This window comes from Bufo gargarizans, chromosome 6 (assembly GCF_014858855.1).
Source record: "Bufo gargarizans isolate SCDJY-AF-19 chromosome 6, ASM1485885v1, whole genome shotgun sequence".
NCBI classification, from domain to species: domain Eukaryota; kingdom Metazoa; phylum Chordata; class Amphibia; order Anura; family Bufonidae; genus Bufo; species Bufo gargarizans.
In genome coordinates, this window is record NC_058085.1 from 15,902,036 (window position 1) to 15,929,622 (window position 27,587).

General features: G+C 48.2%; 1 protein-coding gene across 1 annotated transcript; it reads right to left on the reverse strand.

Moving 5' to 3' along the window:
* LOC122940439 (TAR DNA-binding protein 43-like) lies at nt 1-25,114 on the reverse strand. The gene is made up of 7 exons (XM_044297115.1): nt 24,866-25,114; nt 24,639-24,652; nt 24,531-24,532; nt 24,297-24,439; nt 24,072-24,212; nt 12,724-12,894; nt 1-465 (listed from the first exon to the last, which is right to left on the reverse strand). Exons 1-7 carry the CDS (start codon nt 25,112-25,114, stop codon nt 1-3), a joined length of 1,185 nt encoding a protein of 394 aa, XP_044153050.1.
* Between the last annotated feature and the right edge of the window lie 2,473 nt (nt 25,115-27,587).

Sequence of the window (27,587 nt, forward strand, 5' to 3'; positions counted from 1 at the left end):
CTAAAGCCCCCAATGAACCCAGTAGCCAGCATTAGGAGAACCCCAGCCTATAGCAGAGTTCGAGCCATAAGAATTACTACCTGAGCCAAAACTCTGTGGCCGGTCTCTTGGCTGATTCCCTTGCCACTGATTGATACCCTGTGGACCAGGCTGATTCTGCTGACTAGCAAGCATACCCATCATCCCCGAGCTGCTCTGTAAGGCTGCCGGAGCAGCAGCCATCATTGTAGGGTAAATGCTGAATGGCCTAAAGTTCATGCCACCACCATCCCCCATGTTATTAGGCTGGTTGTGCGCAAGGCCTCCATTGTTTGGCCTGTTATTAGGATATCCCCAATTCCCAAAGATGGGTCCTGGGACTCTGCCACTGCTCTCCAAAGGGCTCTTTCTATTGTGTTTAGCTGCCGATACGTGAACACTGAATCCTTTGATAATCACATCTTCTCCACACAAAGACTTGGCAACCTTGGGAACAAAATAAAGACATTCAGTCACCGAGGTGACATCTACAAATCCAATTCTAGCCCCAATGACTGGGAAAAACATTGGAATTACCGGGCTTCTAAACAACGGCACATTGGTTAACCCTTTCAGCACCGGGCCACTTTCCACCTTAAATCCCAGGCTGATTTTTGCAAATCTGACATGTGTCACTTTGTGTGGTAATAACCTTAGAACACTATTACTTATACAAGCCATTCAGAGAACGTTTTCTCGTGACACATTGTACTTCATGACAGTGGGAAATTTCAGTCGATATATTTCACCTTTATTTATACAATTATCCTAAATTTTCCAAACATTTGGAAAATTCACTATTTTCTAAATTTGAATTTCTCTACTTTTAAGACATCTAGTAATGCCTCATAAAATGGTTACCAACCAACATTCCCCATATGTCGGCTTTGTGTTGGCATCATTTTGTAAATGTTCCTTTTATTTTTAGGACATTAGAAGACTTTCAACAAAGTTTCCAAAACCATTTTTTAAGCACCAATTCAGTTATAAAGTGATTTTGAGGGGCTTACGTAATGGAAACCCCCCATAAATGACCCCATTTTAGAAACTACACCCCTCAAATTATTCAAAACTGATGTTACAAACTTTGTTATCCCTTGAGGTATTCCACAAGAATTAAAGGAAAATGGAAGTGAAATTTCAGAATTTCTCTTTTTTGGTAGATTTTTTATATTAATCGATTTTTGCTTGCAACACAGCAAGGGTTAACAGCAAAATAAACATTTTGGAGGCAGATTTCACAAGATTGGTTATTAGGCACCATTTTGTATTTGAAGAGACCCTGACATACCCCTACAGTGGAAACCCTCAAACAGTGACCCCATTTTGGAAACTACACCCCTTAAAGATTATGTTACGGATGGTATTGAGCACTTTGACCCCCTAAGCCTTTTACAGAATTTGGAAACACTTCGCTGTAAAAATGAAGTTTTGTTTCTTCCAATAAAATGTTGCTTTAGCCCCAAATTTTTCATTTTCACAAGGGGTAACAGGAGAAAAAGCATCAACTAATTTGTTACCCATTTTCTCCTGAATCGGTAACGCCCCATGTGTGGTGATAAACTGCTGTGGGGGCTCATGGCAGGACTCAGAACAGAAGGAGCGCCATATGGCTTTTGCAGCGCAGATTTTGATGGATTGGTTTACGGGTGCCATTGGTTTTTATTGTCTTACGTGGGGGCTCATTTTTTGTGGGATGATGTGACCGTTTGATTGGTACCATTTTGGTCGCTTGGTATTAAACTTTGTGAGGCAAGGTGAAAAAACATGGCTGTTTTGGCATAGTTTGGTTACGCCGCAGGATACCACGGTCAGCGCTGACCGAGGCAGTGCAAGGGTTCATGCGCCGGCATCAGCGTTTTCACCGATGTTGGCTCATAAAGCAGGGGTCCGACTATCAGTGACTGCCGGACCACTGCGGCTGATCGGACGGGAGCATCTCCTGTGCCCGCACAGAGCACCGTAGCCGTATGGTGCTGGGATTTGTGACCCTGATACCAGCGCCGCACAGGTACAGTGCTGGTATCCTACGGGTTAAAGGGCTTGTCCAGGTTCAGGGCTGAAGCCGGATATAAGCTCCCCTTCACTCCATTACCATGTAGGAGTGCAGCATTTCCTTGCTCCGATGCTCCACTTGTGCAGGGCACGGTCTGTTTTACTGCCGGTGACAGATCAGGCTTCACATCAGTATGCTAGGCAGAGACTTCCACCTAGCAGTGAGCCTGGTGACGTCACCAACACAAATGGGTAGTGTATAGCACTGTCCTGGGCATCAGTGGTACTGCCTCTAAAACCACCCAGAACAGCTATCTACACGGCCCATTTGTGCCAGTGGCATCACCGGGTTCCCTGCTAGGCACAAGTCTCTGCCTAGCATACTGATGTGAAGCTCGGTACGTCACCAGCTGACAACAAGCTACACGATGCAAGGAAAGGGGAGCTTCTATCAGGTTCAGCTTTGAACGCAGCCACTCCTTTAATGACTTGTATTAGGAATGTAAGTGAGTGCTCTCATCTGGGGATTAAGGGCATAAACTCTTGGACCCACTACTATCTTGAGAACGGGGCCCTACCTTACCCTGAGAGGAGGCTGTGCACGCATGGATCTCCATTCACTTCTATGGAAGTTTCAAAAATAGCCAAGCATGGGTCCCCTTTTCAAGATTGTTGTGCTGGTCCCACTTCTGAGACCTGCCTCCATCAGACATTTAGGACATACCAGTGGATGTGCCACAAGTATAGATGGGACAACCCCTTTAAATCCAGACAGCCACATGCCAAAAAGGGGAAAGCTAAGAAAACTGGTGGTCCGTCATATCCACAATTGTCAGTGTGAGCACTTTTCAGAACCTACCCAATGCTCAGGCAAGAACTGGATCCATTAGTATTTTCTCCATAGATGTGCTATGGAAGGTCTGATCTGTGGAAGCCAGAGCTATATTGCCCACATACAGGGGAATATGTTTATGTGCTTATATAATAGGAAATGATACAATCCTCTAATATGCATGTATATAAAATTCTGCATACATACCGCTCATATCAGACAGCTGAGCCTATATGAAGAAGAATGGTACAGCCCATGTATCAGTCCTGTGTAATGTATCCATGGCCGTCATGCCACACCCTTCACCATACAATGTATGACATTACTGACGCCATGTTTAGTCCTAACCAGCCCTCCTACGGATGCATTTTACAGGACTACAATGGACTGTGACAAAGGCCCGGATATAAAAAGGTCCATCATCAGAATTTTAAATAGATGTATATTAGAAAATTGCTCCATAAAACGGGAATACCTGGTTAAGAGGAAGTGAGCGCTTGCACTCAGCCCCCCAGACATCACAGCTTAGTTCTGCAGAAGATTTCATCTACTTAACCCCCTCAGCCCCGCTAGCTGAAACCCCCTCAATGACCAGGCCACTTTTTACACTTCGGCACTACACTACTTTCACCGTTTATCGCTCGGTCATGCAACTTACCACCCAAATGAATTTTACCTCCTTTTCTTCTCACTAATGGAGCTTTCGTTTGGTGGTATTTCATTGCTGCTGACATTTTTACTTTTTTTTGTTATTAATCAAAATGTAACGATTTTTTTGCAAAAAAATGACATTTTTCACTTTCAGCTGTAAAATTTTGCAAAAAAAACAACATCCATATATACATTTTTCACTAAATTTATAGTTCTACATGTCTTTGATAAAAAAAAAATGTTTGGGTAAAAAAAATGGTTTGGGTAAAAGTTATAGCGTTTACAAACTATGGTACAAATATGTGAATTTCCGCTTTTTGAAGCAGCTCTGACTTTCTGAGCACCTGTCATGTTTCCTGAGGTTCTACAATGCCCAGACAGTAGAAAAACCCCACAAATGACCCCATTTCGGAAAGTAGAGACCCTAAGGTATTCGCTGATGGGCATAGTAAGTTCATAGAACTTTTTATTTTTTGTCACAAGTTAGCGGAAAATGATGATGCTTTTATTTTTTTATTTTTTTCTTACAAAGTCTCATATTCCACTAACTTGCGACAAAAAATAAAAAATTCTAGGAACTCACCATGCCCCTCACAGAATACCTTGGGGTGTCTTCTTTCCAAAATGGGGTCACTTGTGAGGTAGTTATGCTGCCCTGGCAATTTAGGGGTCCAAATGTGTGAGAAGAACTTTGCAATCAAAATGTGTAAAAAATGACCGGTGAAATCCGAAAGGTGACTTTGGAATATGTGCCCCTTTGCCCACCTTGGCAGCAAAAAAGTGTCACACATCTGGTATCGCCATACTCAGGAGAAGTTGGGGAATGTGTTTTGGGGTGTCATTTTACATATACCCATGCTGGGTGAGAGAAATATCTTGGCAAAAGACAACTTTTCCCATTTTTTTATACAAAGTTGGCATTTGACCAAGATATTTTTCTCACCCAGCATGGGTATATGTAAAATGACACCCCAAAACACATTCCCCAACTTCTCCTGAGTACGGCGATACCACATGTGTGACACTTTATTGCAGCCAAGGTGGGCAAAGGGGCACATATTCCAAAGTGCACCTTTCGGATTTTGCAGGCCATTTTTTACACATTTTGATTGCAAAGTTCTTCTCACACATTTGGGCCCCTAAATTGCCAGGGCAGTATAACTACCCCACAAGTGACCCCATTTTGGAAAGAAGACACCCCAAGGTATTCCGTGAGGGGCATGGCGAGTTCCTAGAATTATTATTTTTTTGTCACAAGTTAGCGGAAAATGATGATTTTTTTTCTTTCTCTTTTTTCCTTACAAAGTCTCATATTCCACTAACTTGCGACAACAGCATGGGTATATGTAAAATGACACCCCAAAACACATTCCCCAACTTCTCCTGAGTACGGCGATACCACATGTGTGACACTTTTTTGCAGCCTAGATGCGCAAAGGGGCCCAAATTCCTTTTAGGAGGGCATTTTTAGACATTTGGATCCCAGACTTCTTCTCACGCTTTAGGGCCCCTAAAAAGCCAGGGCAGTATAAATACCCCACATGTGACCCCATTTTGGAAAGAAGACACCCCAAGGTATCCAATGAGGGGCCTGGCAAGTTCATAGAAATTATTTTTTTTCGCAAAAGTTAGCGGAAATTGATTTTTTTTTGTTTTTTCTCACAAAGTCTCACTTTCCGCTAACTTAGGACAAAAATTTCAATCTTTCATGGGCTCAATATGCCCCTCAGCAAATACCTTGGGGTCAGTTGTGGGGTGTTTGTACTGCCCTGGCATTTGAGGGTCTCCGCAATCATTACATGTATGGCCAGCATTAGGAGTTTCTGCTATTCTCCTTATATTGAGCATACAGGTAATGAGATTTTTTTCTCCGTTCAGCCTCTGGGCTGAAAGAAAAAAATGAACGGCACAGATTTCTTCATTCGCATCGATCAATGTGGATGAAAAAATCTCTGCCCAAAAAAAAAAATGGAGGGGAAAGGCGTCTGCCAGGACATAGGAGCTCCGCCCTACATCCATACCCACTTAGCTCGTATGCCCTGGAAAACCCGATTTCTCCATTCACATCAATCGATGTGGATGAATAAATCACTGCCGGGATTTTTTTTTTTTTTTATATATATACAAAGTGTTTGCCAAAGCATAGGAACACCACCACCTTCTCAGCTCGTATGCCTCGGCAAACGTATCTGTCACTGCAGAGGAGAAAATCCCGTCTTGCAGCGCCGCATACACCGACTTGCGTGTAATCTGACAGCAGCGCAATGCTTCTGTCAGAATGCACATCAGTGCTGCAGCTAGTCGATCGGTTGGTCCACCTGGAAGGTAAAAAGACAAAAAAAAAAGAAAAAACCAGGCCACAACGCAATAATTTTATTAACTTTGGAACAGAACATGTAACTTAAACTTTTTAAACTAAACATTAACGTGTTTGCTTACTGGTGTTTTTTTTTTTGTTTTTTTACCTTTATAGAACAAACCTCTCCTTCCCCATGGGTCAATGTGCAAAGCGCAAATCGCCCAAAGATGTGGCGAAGTGCGTTATGCACTTTGTCCCAGGTGAAAGGAGAGGTTTGCAGCAGCTGTATGTGAATGGGCCCTAATAGCCCTGTGTGCCTATCCTGGTGAGATGATCCCTATGCTAGGTGTACCTGTGTACTTTCGGAAACACTCCCCTAAGCATAGGGCAGGGTGGTCAGGACAGTCAGGACAGAAATAGCGGGTGTCACGCCTTATTCCACTCCTGCTACAGACACGACATCTTTTTCGGGGTGACGGGTGGGTTGAGGTACCAGCAACGACATTGGGGAAATGTCGCTCGTGTAGACGGCTAACTACACTGGTGGATGGGGCCACGGAACCTCCTGGATACAGGAGGTTCTCGATGATCTCTTCCTGAAATTTGAGGAAGGATCCAGTTCTCCCAGCCTTACTGTAGAGAACAAAACTATTATACAGAGCCAATTGAATTAAATATACAGACACCTTCTTATACCAGCGTCTGGTTCTGCGGGAAACTAAATACGGAGACAACATCTGGTCATTGAAGTCCACCCCTCCCATGTGGAGGTTATAGTCGTGGACTGAGAGGGGCTTTTCAATGACACGGGTTGCTCGCTCAATTTGTATTGTCGTGTCTGCGTGAATGGAGGAGAGCATGTAAACGTCACACTTGTCTCTCCATTTCACCGCGAGCAGTTCTTCGTTACACAGTGCGGCCCTCTGCCCCCTTGCAAGACAGGTGCTAACGAGCCGTTGGGGGAAGCCCGCGCGACTAGTTCGCGCGGTGCCACAGCAGCCAATCCGTTCTAGAAACAAATGCCTAAAGAGGGCCACACTTGTGTAAAAATTGTCCACATAAAGATGGTACCCCTTGCCGAATAAGGGTGACACCAAGTCCCAAACTGTCTTCCCACTGCTCCCCAGGTAGTCAGGGCAACCGACCGGCTCCAGGGTCTGATCTTTTCCCTCATAGACACGAAATTTGTGTGTATAGCCTGTGGCCCTTTCACAGAGCTTATACAATTTGACCCCATACCGGGCGCGCTTGCTTGGGATGTATTGTTTGAAGCCAAGGCGCCCGGTAAAATGTATAAGGGACTCGTCTACGCAGATGTTTTGCTCTGGGGTATAAATATCTGCAAATTTCAGGTTGAAATGGTCTATGAGGGGCCGAATTTTGTGGAGCCGGTCAAAAGCAGGGTGGCCTCTGGGACGGGAGGTGCTGTTAGCACTAAAGTGCAGGAAACGCAGGATGGTCTCAAATCGTGTCCTGGACATAGCAGCAGAGAACATGGGCATGTGATGAATCAGGTTCGTGGACCAATATGACCGCAATTCATGCTTTTTTGTCAGGCCCATGTTGAGGAGGAGGCCCAGAAAAGTTTTAATTTCGGAAACTTGGACTGGTTTCCACCGGAAAGGCTGGGCATAAAAGCTTCCCGAGTTAGCGGTTATAAATTGTGTGGCATACCGGTTTGTCTCTGCCACAACTAAGTCTAAGAGCTCCGCAGTCAAGAACAGCTCAAACAATCCCAGGGCCGAACCGATCTGAGCTGTCTCAACCCGAACTCCAGACTGGGCGGTGAAAGGGGGAACTACAGGTGCGGCTGAAGTTGGGGACTGCCAATCAGGGTTTGCCAGCACCTCTGGGATTCTAGGGGCTCTACGGGCACGTCTTTGCGGTGGCTGCGACGGGGTCACTACTGCACGTGCCACCGTACCAGCTTCAACTGCCCTTCTGGTGCTCGCTACTTCACCATGTTCTACGGCAGTGCTGGTACTAGGTCCAGGAAGGGCTGGGCTGCTGGTGTATGCCTCACCACGTAATCCGACAGCACCAGCCCCTCTGCTGCTCTTGAAGCGGATCCTGCGCAACCTGCAGTCTAGCGACACGGGGCCGGGTACGCCTGCTGCTATCAGGGACCTCAGCCTCCTCGTCCGAACTTTGGGTCAGAGAGCCACTGCTTTCTACAGGTTCGTATTCTGACCCGCTGGATTCATCAGATGAGGGTTCCCACTCCTCATCCGACTGGGTCAGAAGCCTGTAGGCCTCTTCAGAGGAATACCCCCTGTTAGACATGTGGGCAACTAAATTTAGGGGTATTCCCTGAGACTACCCAAGAAAAAAAAAGCAAGCCTGTCTTACAAATGGGAGGCTAGCGAAGTACCGGAGGCCGCTGCGGTTGATAAAAAATATCAAAACTGATTTTTTTATCGCCGCAGTGCGTGTAAAGTGAATGTGCAGCGATCCCAAAAAAATTTTTTTTTGTCACTGCGGTGGGGCGGGCGTGGGCGAACGCACGTGTGGGCGACCGATCAGGCCTGATCGGGCAAACACTGCGTTTTGGGTGGAGGGAGAACTAAAGTGACACTAGTACTATTATAGATCTGACCGTGATCAGTTTTGATCACTTCCAGATACTATAAAAGTACAAATGCTGATTAGCGATACGCTAATCAGCGAATAACGGACTGCGGTGCGGTGTGCTGGTCGCTAGCCGATCCCTAAACTACCTAACCAAGGGGCCTAAACTATACTCAAACCTAACGGTCAATACCAGTGAAAAAAAAAAGTGACAGTTTGCACTGATCACTTTTTTCCTTTCACTAGTGATTGACAGGGGCGATCAAAGGGGTGATCAAAGGGTTAATTGGGGTGATCTGGGGCTAGTATGTGGTGTAGTGGGTACTCACAGTGATGTGTGCTCCTCTTCTCCTCTGCTGGAACCAACCGACCAAAAGAAGGAGCAGAGGAGCACAGCAGCCATATAACCCCATCATATTTACTAATATGTGGGGTTAAATGGCTGCTGATTGGATTTTTAAAAAATCAGCAACCTGCCAGCCAATGATCGTGGCTGGCAGGCTGCTGACGAATTACTTGGCTATGAAATGCCAGCCCGCGATGCGCATGCGCGGGCCGGCTGTGACGTAATCTCGCGTCTCGCGAGATGACGCGCCGATGCGTCCAGGAGGAACAAATCAACCACCTCCCGGACGCATCGGTGCGTTAGGCGGTCGGGAGGTAGTTAAAGGGAGTGCCCCAAGTCTTCCACAGCCCTGACTCTGCATTCACTCTCCATGGGAGCCTCTGAAAACTTAAAGGGAGTGCCCCAGGTCTTCCACAGCTCTGACTCTGCATTCACTCTCCATGGGAGCCTCTGAAGACTTAAAGGGAGTGCCCCAAGTCCTCCACAGCCCTGACTCTGCATTCACTCTCCATGGGAGCCTCTGAAGACTTAAAGGGAGTGCCCCAAGTCTTCCACAGCCCTGACTCTGCATTCACTCTCCATGGGAGCCTCAGAAGACTTGAAGGGAGTGCCCCAAGTCTTCCACAGGCCTGACTCTGCATTCACTCTCCATGGGAGCCTCTAAAGACTTAAAGGGAGTGCCCCAAGTCTTCCACAGCCCTGACTCTGCATTCACTCTCCATGGGAGCCTCTGAAGACTTAAAGGGAGTGCCCCAAGTCTTCCACAGTCCTGACTCTGCATTCACTCTCCATGGGAGCCTCTGAAGACTTAAAGGGAGTGCCCCAAGTCTTCCACAGCCCTGACTCTGCATTCACTCTCCATGGGAGCCTCTGAATACTTAAAGGGAGTGCCCGAAGTCTTCCACAGCCCTGACTCTGCTTTCACTCTCCATGGGAGCATCTGAAGACTTAAAGGGAGTGCCCCAAGTCTTCCACAACCCTGACTCTGCCTTCACTCTCCATGGGAGCCTCTGAAGACTTAAAGGGAGTGCCCCAAGTCTTCCACAAGCATGACTATGCATTTACTCTCCATGGGAGCCTCTGAAGACTTAAAGGGAGTGCCCCAAGTCTTCCACAGCCCTGACTCTGCATTCACTCTCCATGGGAGCCTCTGAAGACTTAAAGGGAGTGCCCCAAGTCTTCCACAGCCCTGACTCTGCATTCACTCTCCATGGGAGTCTCTGAAGACTTAGAAGGAGTGCCCCAAGTCTTCCACAGCCCTGACTCTGCATTCACTCTCCATGGGAGCCTCTGAAGACTTAAAGGGAGTGCCCCAAGTCTTCCACAGCCCTGACTCTGCATTCACTCTCCATGGGAGCCTCTGAAGACTTAAAGGGAGTGCCCCAAGTCTTCCACAGCCCTGACTCTGCATTCACTCTCCATGGGAGCCTCTGAAGACTTAAAGGGAGTGCCCCAAGTCTTCCACAGCCCTGACTCTGCATTCACTCTCCATGGGAGCCTCTGAAAACTTAAAGGGAGTGCCCCAGGTCTTCCACAGCTCTGACTCTGCATTCACTCTCCATGGGAGCCTCTGAAGACTTAAAGGGAGTGCCCCAAGTCCTCCACAGCCCTGACTCTGCATTCACTCTCCATGGGAGCCTCTGAAGACTTAAAGGGAGTGCCCCAAGTCTTCCACAGCCCTGACTCTGCATTCACTCTCCATGGGAGCCTCAGAAGACTTGAAGGGAGTGCCCCAAGTCTTCCACAGGCCTGACTCTGCATTCACTCTCCATGGGAGCCTCTAAAGACTTAAAGGGAGTGCCCCAAGTCTTCCACAGCCCTGACTCTGCATTCACTCTCCATGGGAGCCTCTGAAGACTTAAAGGGAGTGCCCCAAGTCTTCCACAGTCCTGACTCTGCATTCACTCTCCATGGGAGCCTCTGAAGACTTAAAGGGAGTGCCCGAAGTCTTCCACAGCCCTGACTCTCCTTTCACTCTCCATGGGAGCATCTGAAGACTTAAAGGGAGTGCCCCAAGTCTTCCACAACCCTGACTCTGCCTTCACTCTCCATGGGAGCCTCTGAAGACTTAAAGGGAGTGCCCCAAGTCTTCCACAACCATGACTATGCATTTACTCTCCATGGGAGCCTCTGAAGACTTAAAGGGAGTGCCCCAAGTCTTCCACAGCCCTGACTCTGCATTCACTCTCCATGGGAGCCTCTGAAGACTTAAAGGGAGTGCCCCAAGTCTTCCACAGCCCTGACTCTGCATTCACTCTCCATGGGAGTCTCTGAAGACTTAGAGGGAGTGCCCCAAGTCTTCCACAGCCCTGACTCTGCATTCACTCTCCATGGAGGCCTCTGAAGACTTAAAGGGAGTGCCCCAAGTCTTCCACAGCCCTGACTCTGCATTCACTCTCCATGGAGGCCTCTGAAGACTTAAAGGGAGTGCCCCAAGTCTTCCACAGCTCTGACTCTGCATTTACTCTCTATGGGAGCCTCTGAAGACTTAAAGGGAGTGCCCCAAGTCTTCCACAGCCCTGACTCTGCATTCACTCTCTATGGGAGCCTCTGAAGACTTAAAGGGAGTGCCCAAGTCTTCCACAGCCCTGACTCTGCATTCACTCTCCATGGGAGCCTCTGAAGACTTAAAGGGAGTGCCCCAAGTCCTCCACAGCCCTGACTCTGCATTCACTCTCCATGGGAGCCTCTGAAGACTTAAAGGGAGTGCCCCAAGTCTTCCACAGCCCTGACTCTGCATTCACTCTCCATGGGAGCCTCAGAAGACTTGAAGGGAGTGCCCCAAGTCTTCCACAGGCCTGACTCTGCATTCACTCTCCATGGGAGCCTCTAAAGACTTAAAGGGAGTGCCCCAAGTCTTCCACAGCCCTGACTCTGCATTCACTCTCCATGGGAGCCTCTGAAGACTTAAAGGGAGTGCCCCAAGTCTTCCACAGTCCTGAGTCTGCATTCACTCTCCATGGGAGCCTCTGAAGACTTAAAGGGAGTGTCCCAAGTCTTCCACAGCCCTGACTCTGCATTCACTCTCCATGGGAGCCTCTGAAGACTTAAAGGGAGTGCCCGAAGTCTTCCACAGCCCTGACTCTCCTTTCACTCTCCATGGGAGCATCTGAAGACTTAAAGGGAGTGCCCCAAGTCTTCCACAACCCTGACTCTGCCTTCACTCTCCATGGGAGCCTCTGAAGACTTAAAGGGAGTGCCCCAAGTCTCCCACAACCATGACTATGTATTTACTCTCCATGGGAGCCTCTGAAGACTTAAAGGGAGTGCCCCAAGTCTTCCACAGCCCTGACTCTGCATTCACTCTCCATGGGAGCCTCTGAAGACTTAAAGGGAGTGCACCAAGTCTTCCACAGCCCTGACTCTGCATTCACTCTCCATGGGAGTCTCTGAAGACTTAGAGGGAGTGCCCCAAGTCTTCCACAGCCCTGACTCTGCATTCACTCTCCATGGAGGCCTCTGAAGACTTAAAGGGAGTGCCCCAAGTCTTCCACAGCCCTGACTCTGCATTCACTCTCTATGGGAGCCTTTGAAGACTTAAAGGGAGTGCCCCAAGTCTTCCACAGCCCTGACTCTGCATTCACTCTCCATGGGAGCCTCTGAAGACTTAAAGGGAGTGCCCCAAGTCTTCCACAGCCCTGACTCTGCATTCACTCTCTATGGGAGCCTCTGAAGACTTAAAGGGAGTGCCCCAAGTCTTCCACAGCCCTGACTCTGCATTCACTCTCCATGGGAGCCTCTGAAGACTTAAAGGGAGTGCCCCAAGTCTTCCACAGCCCTGATTCTGCAGTCACTCTCCATGGGAGCCTCATAAGACTACAGCAGGATGGGCAGGGTGTACGTGGGGAACTGGACCCCCATCAATCAGGTACTTCGTTATCCCTTATCCTGTGGGCAGGGGATAGCTTGAAAACTTGGCACAACCCCTTTAAAATTTATGAATGAACACGTTAAAAACCATTTACTCATGCAGAACAGATCACAGATACAATATATAACTTAGCTGCCTCTTACCTGGTCATCGGCAAAGGTCACAAAGGCAAAGGCTCTGAATGGCTTTGGGACAAACACATCCACAACCTCCCCGTACTGCGTGAAGAAATGGCGAAGCTCCTCCGCTGTCATATCCTCAGTGCACCGGCCAACATATACCTTATGGCTGCACACAGGTTCATCCAGGCTTTGCTGTAGAGAAGCCACAATGAGTGAGAGGCCTAGAAGTATGCATCCCAACGTCGTGACGAATAGTAATAAAGTGACATGGCAGCGTCACGTAAATGGGCACAGCAGAGCTTTTTTTCATTTCCAGAGAACCCTCATCATACAGCTAATAAGAGAATGCGTAAAAAAAATGTAAAATCAGGTTTTTAGATTTAACTTTTTTGGTGGCATATAATCTATTAAAAAAAATATTGGATTACACTTACCGGTAATCGTTTTTCTTTGCACCTATGACAGCCCCATTGGAGAGAACGCCTCCTCCTCTGGACAGGAAACAGGAACCAGAACTCCTTTAAAAAAAATTTTTTTGTGTAAATACTTCCCCCTTTTTTTCGGGGGGGCGGGGGAACTAACCGGGTGCTGTCTTAGGCTCAAAGAAAAACGATTACCGGTAAGTGTAATCCAATATTTCTCTTTTGCCTATGACAGCACCCTTGGAGAATAGGCAAGAATCCTATCTAGGGCAGGACTACAGCCTGCAGCACCTTACGGCCAAAGGGAAGACCTTCATTAGAGGGTAGCTGTAGTCTATAATGCTCTACAAATTTGCTCAATTGAAGCTGAAGCTCTCTCTGCCCATGATGTGGAGACTGATCTTGTAGAGTGAGCTCCAAATCCAGAGGCCAGAACTAGTCCCTTAGAAGAATAAGCTAAGACAATGGCCTGTCTGATCAACCTAGCAATGGTCTGAGAAGAGGCAGCAGATCCCTTCTTAGCTCCCTGAAACAAAAGCAGCAGACGAGAGGAGCCTCTCCAAGGCTGAGTAACATTCAGATATTGTAAAATACACCTCCTAACGTCTAGGCAATGGAACTCTGATTCCTTCTCATTCTTAGGGGAGGCACAGAAGGAAGGTAGCACTATCTCCTGAGAGCGGTGAAAAAGGAAGGAGACTTTTGGTAAAAAATAAGGATCAGGAGAAATTACTACCCAATCCTCCAAGATAACCAAATAGGGGGGGTCAGCAGAGAGTGCACTGATCGCACTAACCCTTCTAGCCGAGGTAATGGCAAGCAATAAGGCAAGCTTTAGAGAGAGCATCTTAGAGGAGATACTATCAAATCGGCTCAAAGGGGTCAGAAGAGAGGGCAGAGAGGACTAAGTTTAAATCCCAAGGAGGGGTCTTAACCTTAGAGACTGGTGATAACTTAGACACAGCTGTAACAAACATCTTGTTCCAGGGATGAACTGCTAGTCTAAACTCAAACAATCAAGAGCAAGGCAGTCAGATGTAGATTTTTTGCTTCTGGGTGAAGGACTGGACCCTGATACAGAAGCTCCTGACTGTCCGTCAGCACCCACGGGGTTGCTATTGACATCCTACGGTTCCAGGAGAACCAAACTCTTCTCGGCCAGAAGGGGGCTATAACTATTACAGTGGCCTCCTCCTCCCTGATCTTTTTGAGAACCCTTGGTAACATTTTTAGGGGGGGGGGGAAAGGCACAGAGAAGACCCTGTCTCCAAGATTGAGACAATGCATCCACCTCTTTGGGATGTGCTCCCGGAGATAGGGAATAGAAAACTTCTACCTTTCTGTTTGATCTGGTGGCAAAAAGATCTATCTCCGGAATCCCCCATAATGCTGAGACCTAATTGAAAACCCTCTGATCTAGGGACCACTCTCCCTGGCTCAGGTGGTGATGACTGAGGAAGTCTGCTTTTACATTGTCCAAGCCCCTGAGATGCACCACAGAAAGAGAAGATAGAGAAGCCTCTGCCAGCCTGAATATCTGATGGGTAAGCGACATGAGGCCCTGAGCTTTTGTACCTCCTTGCCGATTAATATATGCTACGGCAGTTGTGTTGTTCGAGTAGATCTTTACATTTCTGCCCACATCTATTAGAGAGAGAACCTCTGTAATGATAGCCAACTGCTTTGCTGGATCTGACCGGTAATCTGTGACCACAAACCTTCCCTCTGGAATGCTTGGAAAATTTAACCTTAGGCCTTCCCTTATCACTGAGTTTATCAGAAATTTCCTGCTACCGATCTGCAAACAGAGACAGACGACCTCCGATAGGGGGCCTGGCGTGCTTGGGACTGTTTCTTAGAGGCATCAGAGCCGGAAAAAAGAAACCCCTTATTCTTTCTAGTGACACCAGAAAACTGCTTACCTCTTTTCTTCCCTTTAAACCCTTCTTTATTAAATCTAGGACGGAAAGATTTCTTAGGGGTTTGACTAGCGGAGGGAAACCCTTTTTTCCTGTCGGAAGCCTTTTAAAAAAAGTCATCAAGGACTGGGCCAAACAAAAACTCACCCTGACATGGGAGAACACAAAGCTTAGCCTTAAAGGAAGAATCCACATTCCACCCCTTTAACTAAATAGCTCTACGGGCAGAGTTAGATAAGTCAAAGCTCTGGCGGAGAATCTTAAGGAATCTGCAGAGGCATCAGACAAGAAATCTAGGGCATTGTTTATAATGGGGAAGGAGTTAAGCAACTGCTCCCTAGGGGTAACCCGTTTAATGTGGGACTCTAACTCTCCCATCCACACCTTAAGGGACCCAGCGACAGAGGTAGCAGCAATAGCAGGTTTAAAGCTGCTGCAGAGGCCTCCCAATTTTTCTTTAAGTAAACCTCTGCCCTTCTGTCCATTGGGTCCTTAAGGAAAACCATATCCTCAAAGGGTAGAAATTTTTTTCTGGACATCTTAGGTACGGGTGCAGTACGCAGCCCTGCAGGGTGAGGCGAATGGTGAGGTCACAGGGATAGTTACTAACCGAGGGTGTTTTTGGTACTCACAGTTTTTATATACCCTGGGCAGGCATACAGCAGTGATGGAGAGGCTGGCACAGGAATCCTCTGGGGCACTCTCTATGTATAGGGACCAGGCCAGGTGGTAGGTGAGGTGCCCTGGGTGTTGCAGGTTTATTTTGCCGGTGGCAAGATCCCTTTAAGTTCGTGATGCCAGTGCCGGTAACTGTGGCACACCGATTTATTGTAGTAATAATTGAGGAACACAAGTTGCAGTAAACCAGAACTTCCTTTTACTGAAACAGTTCAACTATTTACAGTCTTTAGTTGGTTCCATATGTCAAAAGGTTGAATACAGGCAGGATTGATTTAAAACGGCAGGCAAAGTCTTTGCAAGATACTCAGAGGGCATAAACACTTACAGATCAGGCTGCACTTTTCCTCAGATCCTGTCTGGCTTACTCCAAGGCCCGTATGCCCTATTGCTGGCTTTATCCTTGGGTAAGGAAACCTTCCTCTGGTATATGTCTCCTTGCTGGAGTATATACTTCTGCCCTTCAGCTCTCTGTTTGGCTGGAAATAAACTTGGCTCTGCACTGCACCTTTAAAGGAACTTGGTTTCTCAGGAGGCAAACTCTTCTCCTGGTGGCAAGCTAGGAGCCTGGGCTGTCTAGCTGCATGTCAGAAGCTCCACTTCAGCTGCTGCCTAGCTAAAGTCCACACTCACTTCTGACTACACACCCCTCCCCTGATCTGGACCTGACTATATATACTAGGGGTTCCCTAGCTCCCTCTACTGTCTAGGAGAAGGAACTACGCCCCTAACAGGCCTGGTACAGGTGAAAACAGGAGAAATACACATAAAAGCATCATATAAAATACAATGACCCTGTCCCACAGGAGGAGGGGAACAATGTGGCCCAATTGACCCTTGTGTAGTGCCCACATTTACCTAGTGGGACACTACACGGGAGCATCCAGCTTTGGGGCCCTATCCCAGGGGACTGCCACGATTTTTCAAACACCCTCGGAGCCTGAACATAGAGTCCTGCACCGATTGCTGAGGTCATTGATCATCCAAACCGATAGTAGCTCTGACCACTTTAACTAGGGAGTTAGTGTTCTCAGTATGAAAAACGAAATTTTTGTATAACTTACCAGTAAAATCTCTTTCTTGCTCTTCCTTGGGGGACACAGGAAACCTTGGGTATAGCTCAGCTCCTTAGGAGGCGTGACACTAAGTGAAAAACTGTTAAGCCCCTCCTCCAGCAGCTATACCCTCAGCCTGGAGAGAGAGACTACCAGTTGCGTGCCCAAGTAGTGAAACAAAGGCAAAACCAAAACAATGGGTGGGTGCTGTGTCCCCCAAAGAAGAGCGAGAAAGAGATTTTACTGGTAAGTTCTCCAAAAATCTATTTTTTGCCCAATTCCTTGGGGGACACAGGAAACCTTGGGACGTTCAAAAGCAGTCCAAGAGGGGAGGGACTACAGCCCAAGATGAAAAAAACACCGGAGGCATCAAGAAACCACCGCCTGCAAGACCAAGCGGCCCAAAGCAGCATCCGCCGATGCATAAGTGTTCACCCTGTAGAACTTGGTGAAAGTGTGCAAGGAAGACCAGGTGGCCGCCTTACACAATTGTTCTGCCGAAGCTCGATTCCTCTGAGCCCAAGAGGCACCGACCGCTCTGGTAGAATGAGCGGTAATACCAAAGGATGTCTCTTTACCCTTGGCGCGGTAAGCCTGAGCAATAGCCATCTTGATGAAGCGGGCAATAACCACCCTGGACGCCGCCAACCCCTTGCGCGGACCCTCCGGAACCACAAATAGAGAGTCCGTGCGGCGAAAGGGTCCGTGACTTCCAGGTAAATCCTCAGCTCCCTAACAACATCCAGGCGGTGAAGCTCCCGTTCCTGAGGATGAGAAGGGGACGGAAAAAGGGAAGGGAGGACGATGTCCTTATTGAGGTGAAAAGCGGATACCACCTTCGGAAGGAAGTCAGGAACCAGACGGAGAACCACCTTATCCTGGTGGAAGACCAAAAGGGGTTCCGTGCAAGAAAGTGCCGCCAACTCAGACACCCGCTGAAGGGACGTGATGGCTACAAGGAAAAAGACCTTGCAGGACAAAAGGCAAAGAGAAACCTTCTGCAGGGGCTCGAAGGGGGAAGACTGGAGAGCCGCAAGCACAACATTAAGGTTCCAAGGTGGAATGGGAGAGCGATACGGGGGAACAGAGTGAGCGACTCCCTGGAGAAAAGTCTTGACAGGACCGAGAGGAGCCAGAGGACGCTGGTAGAGGATGGAAAGCGCCGAGATCTGACCCTTTAACGTACTGAGACCCAGACCCAGGTCCAGACCAGACTGCAAGAAGGACAAGACCGTGGGGAGGGAAAAACGAAGAGGATGAACATCCAGGGCCTCGCAAAAACCCAGGTAGGCCGCCAGGTTCGGTAATAAATCCTGGACGAGGCCGGTTTTCACGCGCGGATCATGGTCTGAACTACATTTGCAGAAACCCCCCGGCGTGTTAAAACTGCGGTCTCAATAGCAATGCCGTTAAACGTAGTGATCCTAAATGCTGGTGGAAGATCGGCCCTTGAGAGAGGAGGTCTTCTCTTAGAGGCAGCGGCCAAGGCTCGTCTGCCAGAAGCAGCATCAGGTCGGCGTACCAAGGCCGGCGAGGCCAATCCGGGGCTATCAGAATCGCAGGCGTGCCCTCCGCCGCGATTTTCCGGAGAACCCATGGCGAAAGAAGCGAACTGGGGGGGGGGGCAAAAACTCGAGTTCGTACCCGGAAGATACAACTTCGAGGGCCCAGGCGTCGGAGACGTGCACCCGCCAGATGTCCCTGAACAGGAGGAGTCGTCCCCCCACCCGGGTGGGTGGGGGCGTACCTTCAGGCAGGGTTCTGCTTGGCCGAGGGAGGGCGAGCAGGCTGGGACTTACGCCAGGAGGGCTGGGTCCGAAAAAAAGGCTTTTTATGCCTATCCTGGGTAGAATTAGAAGACGGACCGGACGCGGATCAAAGGGTGGAAGCCCTGCGGGAGGACCTAAAGCGAGAGAAACCAGGACGGCCCCGAGTGGCGCTCTTGGTCCTGGACTGGGGAAGATGGGTACTTTCCCCCCCCCGTGGCTTCAATATGATTTCATCTAGGCGGGTCCCGAATAAGCGAGAGCCCGCGAAGGGAAGGCCAGTAAGTGACCGTTTGGAAGTGGAATCCATCATCCAAACCTTTAGCCAAAGTTCTCTTCTAGTCGAAACGGCCAGGGCAGATGAACGGGCCATGAGGGCACCCGCATCAAGGGATGCCTCACAAATGAATTTTCCTGCCTGAACAATGAGTTGGGCTAAAGCACGGAGGTCCTAAATGGAGACGTCTGACTTAAGTTCTTGATCCAGCTGAGAAGCCCATTCCGAAACCACTTTTCCGGCCCAGGCGGAAGCGAAGACCGGCCTGAGGGCGGAACCGGCAAATATGCCCTTAGTAATGGATTCCATGCGCCGGTCCTCAGCGGTTTGAAGAGAGGAGCCGTCCGCCACAGGAATGGCCGTGCTTTTAGACGAGCAGGCCACAGAAGGGTCAACCTTAGGCGGCGACGCCCAAGTGGAAATGCAGTCCGCCGGGAAGGGATAACAGATATCCAACTTCTTAGGGGGAGTAAAACGTGCATCAGGGCGAGACCAGGCCTTAGAGACTACCGACGAGAAGTCGGCATGGAGGGGAAATACTGCGGACGCCTGCTTGGGGCGGAGAAACAACACACCGGCCTTGTCAGAGCTGGGAGGATCATCGTGAATTTTAAAGGTGTCACGAACGTTGGTAATAAGATGGCCCACAGCCGAGGCCAGCTTGGACGGTAAGGCCGAATCCATATCCCAATCCAAATCCACTAATTCTCCCTCTGAGGGCATATCCTGTGAGGAGGAGGGGCCCGACTGGGAGCGTACCCTTGGGGGTGACAGCGAAGCATCCGAAGATGACACGCACTCCGGCCTGGACCGCTTCTGGGGGTGCCGGGCCCTGGAGGCGTTGCTGGGAGCAAGGGACTCAGACGGGTCGGCCGGGGTAGCGGACCCAGAGGGTACAGCAGGGGGGCGCATCCAGCTGCGTGGTAGGCAGTGCATCCGCAAGGCGGCTCACAACATTAGTGAGGCTGTCCACGGCCTGGGAAAGGGATTTAGCCCATTCAGGAGGATCCAAGAGGCAAGCAAGTGGCGGACCCTGCATTGGGACCTGGCATGCAGGGCAATGCGGGTCTGACTGCCCCCGTGGAAAAGGTGCATTACAGGCAGTACAGGCATGGTACCAGGGTCCAGAGGCCCCTGAGGGATCTGACATGTTGGCTAGAAGGTATGGTAGAGTGAATGGGAGGCGGGACAAGAGAGAGCGGGAAATGAAGCTCCGCACCCACCAGTATTCCGATTCAAATATGTACGATCGTACGATCCAGAGAGAGGTAAGGGCGCCAGAGGAAGTAAGCCAGTCCGTAGTGAAATGGGGGTTAACGGCAGTAGCGCAAGAACCGACCGCACTTCACAAGCGCGTCTTCGCAATCTCTAAGCGGCTGACCCCGGGAGAAACAGAGAGTCCAGGCGTCTCTGTTGTCCCTGTGAGAACAGAAAAAATAAAATAACAGAAAAACTAAAAGCAAAGACAGCTCTGCAGAGCAGAGAGTGTCTTGCCTCCTTGACACTAAGCAAAAAACTGGTAGTCTCTCTCTCCAGGCTGAGGGTATAGCTGTGGAGGAGGGGCTTAACAGTTTTCACTTAGTGTCACGCCTCCTAAGGAGCTGAGCTATACCCAAGGTTTCCTGTGTCCCCCAAGGAATTGGGCGAGAAAAGAGGTTTCCCAGAGGCCTCGTCCTCCTTCCTCCAACCCAGATAGAATATCGCTGTCACTGGAGGGGGAATCTTTAGACGCAGCATCAGAAGTACAGGGGCGACATTTAATCAATCCGCTTACTGACTCTCTGATCTTATCCCTGATCATCTGCTTAATACTGCTCATCAGGATGGAGCTTCCTCCTCCATTAACTTGCTGACATATTCTTGACAAAGGAGTTTAAACCTATGCAGAGGTTATCTTCTTTTTACAAACCACACACCCCCTCTCTTTAGCTCTGGAAGACTCCTTAGACACCTCGGCACAAACATAACCCCATAAGCAATACTAAATTAAAATGTGCTGGGGAATGACCCCTCTTACCCCATCGTGGTTCCGATGTATTATTGGTGGTGTCAGTGGTCTCAGCGCGCTGAACCTACTCCAGTCTTAACACAGCAACTCAGCCAGAATGGGAAACTGATGGCTCTTCAGTCCACATGGCAGTGAGCTGGCTGGGCATTTTGTCCTCGGCACGTGCTGCCAGCTCCCTCCCCTTCCGGTCCACAGCGTCGACTTTCCCCCACTGCCGCACCCGGGAGTGCAACCACACGCGAACATGCAAACACGGCCGCAGAGGTTCGTAGAAGACCCAGAAGGTACAAACCTACCCAGGTCCAGGTAAGGAGAGGGACAGACTCTGTAGCCCAGACTTAGCAGCGGCTCCCCATGGAGACTTACGCAGCTGGAGGTAACCCTCCTCACCGCATTCATTGCCGGGGCCCCCGCAGCTCTATAGTATATAGGCGATCCGATTCCGTCCTGCCTCTTAGGACAGGAAACAGAACTGGAAGGGGAGGGGAGGGGAGGACCCCTCTTTTGAAAGGCGCTCTGGTTCCTGGTTCCTGTCCAGAGGAGGAGGCGGTCTCTCAAAGGGTGCTGTCATAGGCGAAAGAGAAAAATACATCTAAAATACTGCAGTTCCCACACTAGCCACTAAGGCCAACAACAGGTGCCACCTTGTGGGCTGTACAGATCACTTCAGTAATCATACCACTATCCTCACAGGCAGGATTACAATGACGTATCTACTCCTTGTGTGCCTATAAAATCCTCCCATAGAAGCCAAGGACTCCCCTACGGTTAACAGCACCTATGGCCTATACTGGCGGCTTGAAAAAGTTTAATTGCTGTCAGACCGCTCAGGCAAGATGGCTGCCTCCACAGTGCGGGTCGGAAGATAGAAGGAAAAAGTCTACCATGAAACTAGATTAGAACCAAAGGACTTGTGTGTCACTGTCTGGTTTTAACGGGCAGTAAAGACTTCAGTGACATATCCCTTTAAAGAGGACCTTTCCTGGGTGTGTAGTAATTGAGATAACTATCTGTACCTGCGGGGTACCCCCCACTGATGCTGCCACCCTTTGGCCAACGTTCTGGCCCCCCACAAATTCTGCGCTCAGTATGCTAATACGCAGCAATGAGGAGGAGATGGAGTCTCTCTGTGAGCGTCTCCTTCTCCCTGGCGGTAGTGCTGTCCAATCGCAGCATAGAGCGTCACAGCCAGGGAGGAGGAGACGCCCACAGAGAAAGACTCCGCCTCCTCCTCATTGCTCTGCATTACCATACTGAGCGAGGAATTTGTGGGGGCCATAATGGGGCGCAGGAGCTCTATTTTAAAAAACCAGACAGGGTGGCAGCATCAGGTACAGATATTTATCTCAGTTACTACAAACCCAGGAAAGGTCCTCGTTACAAGATAGCAGCTTTCTACAGATCAGATCCAAAGCCCATTTACATCAATCTTCCCATAAGAACCGCTACAGCCATCAAATGCATAATGCCATACACGTCCAGCATTATGTTCCAGGGATTGTATAGAGTGGGCTGCAGTGCCGAGCCCACCCCATATGCAGACGTGACGGCTATATAATAAAGCAGGCACCTGGCCACATTGAGCCCCACGGTACAGCTGTAGTTCTCAAGGAGCCCCACAGGTGGCAGCGCTCCATAACAAATATAGCAAATCTCCCGAACCCTGCAGAGCAAGGAACAGGCGATCTGAAGATCACAAAGTATTTTAGAATAAAGTTATCCCTCTTTCCCCATAATGAATTCGCCTTTCACATTCACGTTTTGGCTTTCTGTTTCTGAGATCCGTTCAGGGCTCAGCGTCCAAAACGGATCAGTTTGCATTCTAATGTATTCTGAATGGAAAAGGATCCGCTGAGAATGCACCAGTTCAGTCTCCGTTCCGCTCTGGAGGCCGCAGCGTCTTGTGTCCGTCTGATGAACTGAGCCAAACGTCCTGGCACACAATGTAAGTCAATGGAGGACGGATCCGTTTTCACTGACACAATCGGGCACAATAGAAAACGGATCCGTCCTCCATTGACTTACATTGTGTGCCAGGACGGATCCGTTTTCACTGACACAGTCTGGCACAATAGAAAACGGATCCGTCCTCCATTGACTTACATTGTGTGCCAGGACGGATCCGTTTTCACTGACACAATCTGGCACAATAGAAAACGGATCCGTCCTCCATTGACTTACATTGTGTGCCAGGACGGATCCGTTTTCACTGACACAGTCTGGCACAATAGAAAACGGATCCGTCCTCCATTGACTTACATTGTGTGCCAGGACGGATCCGTTTTCACTGACACAATCGGGCACAATAGAAAACGGATCCGTCCTCCATTGACTTACATTGTGTGCCAGGACGGATCCGTTTTCACTGACACAATCGGGCACAATAGAAAACGGATCCGTCCTCCATTGACTTACATTGTGTGCCAGGACGGATCCGTTTTCACTGACACAATCGGGCACAATAGAAAACGGATCCGTCCTCCATTGACTTACATTGTGTGCCAGGACGGATCCGTTTTCACTGACACAGTCTGGCACAATAGAAAACGGATCCGTCCTCCATTGACTTACATTGTGTGCCAGGACGGATCCGTTTTCACTGACACAATCTGGCACAATAGAAAACGGATCCGTCCTCCATTGACTTACATTGTGTGCCAGGACGGATCCGTTTTCACTGACACAGTCTGGCACAATAGAAAACGGATCCGTCCTCCATTGACTTACATTGTGTGCCAGGACGGATCCGTTTTCACTGACACAGTCTGGCACAATAGTAAACGGATCCGTCCTCCATTGACTTACATTGTGTGCCAGGACGGATCCGTTTTCACTGACACAATCGGGCACAATAGAAAACGGATCCGTCCTCCATTGACAAAAGAAAAATTCCAGACAGCCGATTTGCCGTTTTTCCTCAGTCCACCTTGCACAAACACGGCCTGGTCGGTGACTAGCGGTGTGACTGACAGCTGCAGGTTGTGCATCCCAAACTCACAGCAGCCTAGGATCACTATGATGCTGCGAGTTCAGCTCACATGACCTGTAGTCAGGAAAGGCCATGGTCACAGGACACACGCAGCCACGTGGCGTGTTACCGCGGGGCAGCATTGCACTTTTTACACTGCAGGTTGTGTTAGTTTTTGGGGCATATATAATGTCCTAGTGGAGAAGGGTCTTCACTACCGACCACTTCATCATAACAGATGTGAACACATACACCAAAGTCTGAACATGGCTTTACCGTGGAATTAGGCAGCTTACAATGGCACCATCTTCCATCTATCTTGTGACGCAGGGACATCACCTTCACTTGGGTTTCATATTCCGTAAACCTTATGAAGCCAAAACCTCTAGAACTGCCGGTGTGGGCATCTTTTTTAATCTGGCAAAACATTGAGAAAAAGCGTTAAGTGGCAAGAACCATGAAACCACAGCAGGCACTGGGGGACTTTAGCAACATCAATACCAGGGCCATAAGAAGTTCCCCGTAGGTGCTGAAGTAGTCCTTTAGATCCTGCTCTGTTGTTTTCCATGGTAAGCCAAGCACAACGAGATCAGAGGTTTTTGGCGCAGCTCGCTTGGTTTTTACAGCAGAAGATGCATCAGTTTCTGCAACATAAAAAATAAAATGTAAAATGAATTAGAAACCTTCCTTAAAACTGGAGGGAGCGGCGGCTGCTGCAGAGCCCAACCAGGAGACTGCTAGGACTGCCTCTCACCGCACAGGGCAGGGGGTCGGGAAGTCTCCAGGTTAGAATCCAACTCAGGACTAAATGTCCTCCCCACAATTGCATAGGTTTCCTCCCACAGTCCAAAGACTCTCTAATAAGGAACTTATACTAGGAATCGTTTTACAAAGCACAACATCCTTGTAAGTAGAGGTAATGTCCCCCCATGCTCCTCTGCTTCCTCTCACACGTCCACCTGGTCAATACACATCAGACAGCCCCTGTAATAGGACAACACGTAAGGGGTATGCTGCACAGTGGCATTTTCAGGTCAGCTGTAAAGTCGTACGGGCTTCTGTTGGAACACCTCACAAGAAATGTTGAAGTTCACAACATAAACCCGATTTCCCCAGCCATTTTCTAGAGCGTGGAGAATACCTTCTACCAGGCGGACGCTGCGCATACAACGATTCACCGGATTCCTGTATCGGAGGCCGCAAGCACCAGGAAACTGGGCAGTTACGGTGGACAGCAGGACGGTGCCATCATCCTCGGATGGAATTTCCATTGACTCCTCTTTCTCATCCTCGGCCACGCGGATATATTCCAGTTTCATGGCTGCAAACTAAGAGACAAAACTGTCACCACGGCACCTTCTCAAGTCCTCAAGAGTGGACTTTTCTATACAAGACATTCACAGCACACTCTGACAGGCCATCCTATGGAGGGATGGCACACTGCTAGAATATGGTTCAGGGGCCAAGCAATATGCCATCACTTCATGGGACGGGTGCTTTAGCCCCCTCAGCCCCCCTAGCTTAAACACACTTAATGACCAGACCACTTTTTACACTTCTGCACTACACTACTTTCACCGTTTATTGCTCGGTCATGCAACTTACCACTCAAATGAATTTTACCTCCTTTTCTTCTCACTAATAGAGCTTTCATTTGGTGGTATTTCATTGTTGCTGACATTTCAACTTTTTTTGATATTAATCGAAATTTACAGAAATTTTTGCAAAAAAACGAAATTTTTAACTTTCGGTTGTAAAATGTTTCAATTAAAACTACATTTCTATATACATTTTTCTCTAAATTTATTGTTCTACATGTCTTTGATAAAAAAAAAATGCAAAAAGTGTATATTTATTGGTTTGGGTAAAAGTTATAGCGTTTACAAACTATGGTGCAAAAATGTGAATTTCCGCTTTTTGAAGCAGCTCTGACTTTCTGAGCACCTGTCATGTTTCCTGAGGTTCTACAATGCCCAAACAGTAGAAAACCCCCACAAATGACCCCATTTCGGAAAGTAGACACCCTAAGGTATTCGCTGATGGGCATAGTGAGTTCATAGAAGTTTTTCTTTTTTGTCACAAGTTAGCGGAAAATTATTTATTTATTTATTAATTTTTTACAAAGTCTCATATTCCACTAACTTGTGACAAAAAATAAAATTTTACATGAACTAACCATACCTCTCATGGAATACCTTGGGGTGTCTTCTTTCCAAAATGGGGTCACATGTGGGGTATTTATACTGCCCTGGCATTTTAGGGGCCCTAAAGCGTGATAAGTAGAATGCCCTGTGAAATCCTGAAAGTACTCATTGGAAATTGGGCCCCTTTGCGCATCTTGGCTGCAAAAAAGTGTCACACATGTGGTATCGCCGTACTCAGGAGAAGTAGGGCAATGTGTTTTGGGGTGTCTTTTTACATATACCCATGCTGGGTGAGAGAAATATCTCTCTAAAAGACAACTTTTCCCATTTTTTTTAAACAAAGTTGTCATTTGACAGAGATATTTCTCACACAAAGTTTGGGTATATATAAAAATACACCCCAAAACACATTGCCCTACTTCTCATGAGTACGTAGATAAGACATGTGTGACACTTTTTTGCAGCCTAGGTGCGCAAAGGGGCCCAAATGCCAATGAGTATCTTTTAGGAGGGCATTTTTAGGCATTTGGATTCTCGTGCTTTAGGGCCCCTAAAATGCCAGGGCAGCATAAATACCCCACAAGTGAACCCATTTTGGAAAGAAGACACCCCAAGGTACTCCGTGAGGGGCATGGCGAGTTCCTATATATATTTTTTTTTGGCACAAGTTAGCGGGAAATGTTTTTTTTCTTTTCTTTACAAAGTCTCATATTCCACTAACTTGTGACAAAAAATAAAATTTTACATGAACTCACCATACCCCTCACGGAATACCTTGGGGTGTATTCTTTCCAAAATGGGGTCACTTGTGGGGTATTTATACTGCTCTTGCATTTTAGGGGCCCTAAAGCGTGAGTAGTAGTTTGGAATCCAAATTCGTAAAAAATGCCCTGTGAAATCGTAAAGATACTCTTTAGAATTTGGGCCCCTTTGCCCACCTAGGCTGCAAAAAAGTGTCACACATGTGGTATCGCCGTACTCAGAAGAAGTAGGGCAATGTGTTTTGGGGTGTCTTTTTACATATACCCATGCTGGGTGAGAGAAATATCTCTCTAAAAGACAAATTTTCCCATTTTTTTATACAAAGTTGTCATTTGACAGAGATATTTCTCTTACCCAGCATGGGCATGTGTAAAAAGACACCCCAAAACACATTGCCCTACTTCTCCTGAGTACGGCGATACCACATGTGTGACACTTTTCTGCAGCCAAGATGCACAAAGGGGCCCAAATTCCAATGAGTACCTTTTAGGAGGGCATTTTTAGACATTTGGATTCCAGACTTCTTCTCACGCTTTAGGGCCCCTAAAATGCCAGGGCAGTATAAATACCCCACAAGTGACCCCATTTTGGAAATAAGACACCCCAAGGTATTCCGTGAGGGGCATGGCGAGTTCATAGAATTTTTTTATTTTTTTTGGCACAAGTTAATGGAAAATGATTTTGTAAATCAAAAAATAATAATAATAATTTTCCCCTAACTTGTGCCCCCCCAAAAAAAAACCATATTCTAGGAACTCACTATGCCCCTCACGGAATACCTTGGGGTGTCTTCTTTCCAAAATGGGGTCACTTGTGGTGTATTTGTGGGGTATTTATACTGCCCTGGCATTTTAGGGGCCCTACAGCGTGAGAAGAAGTCTGGAAT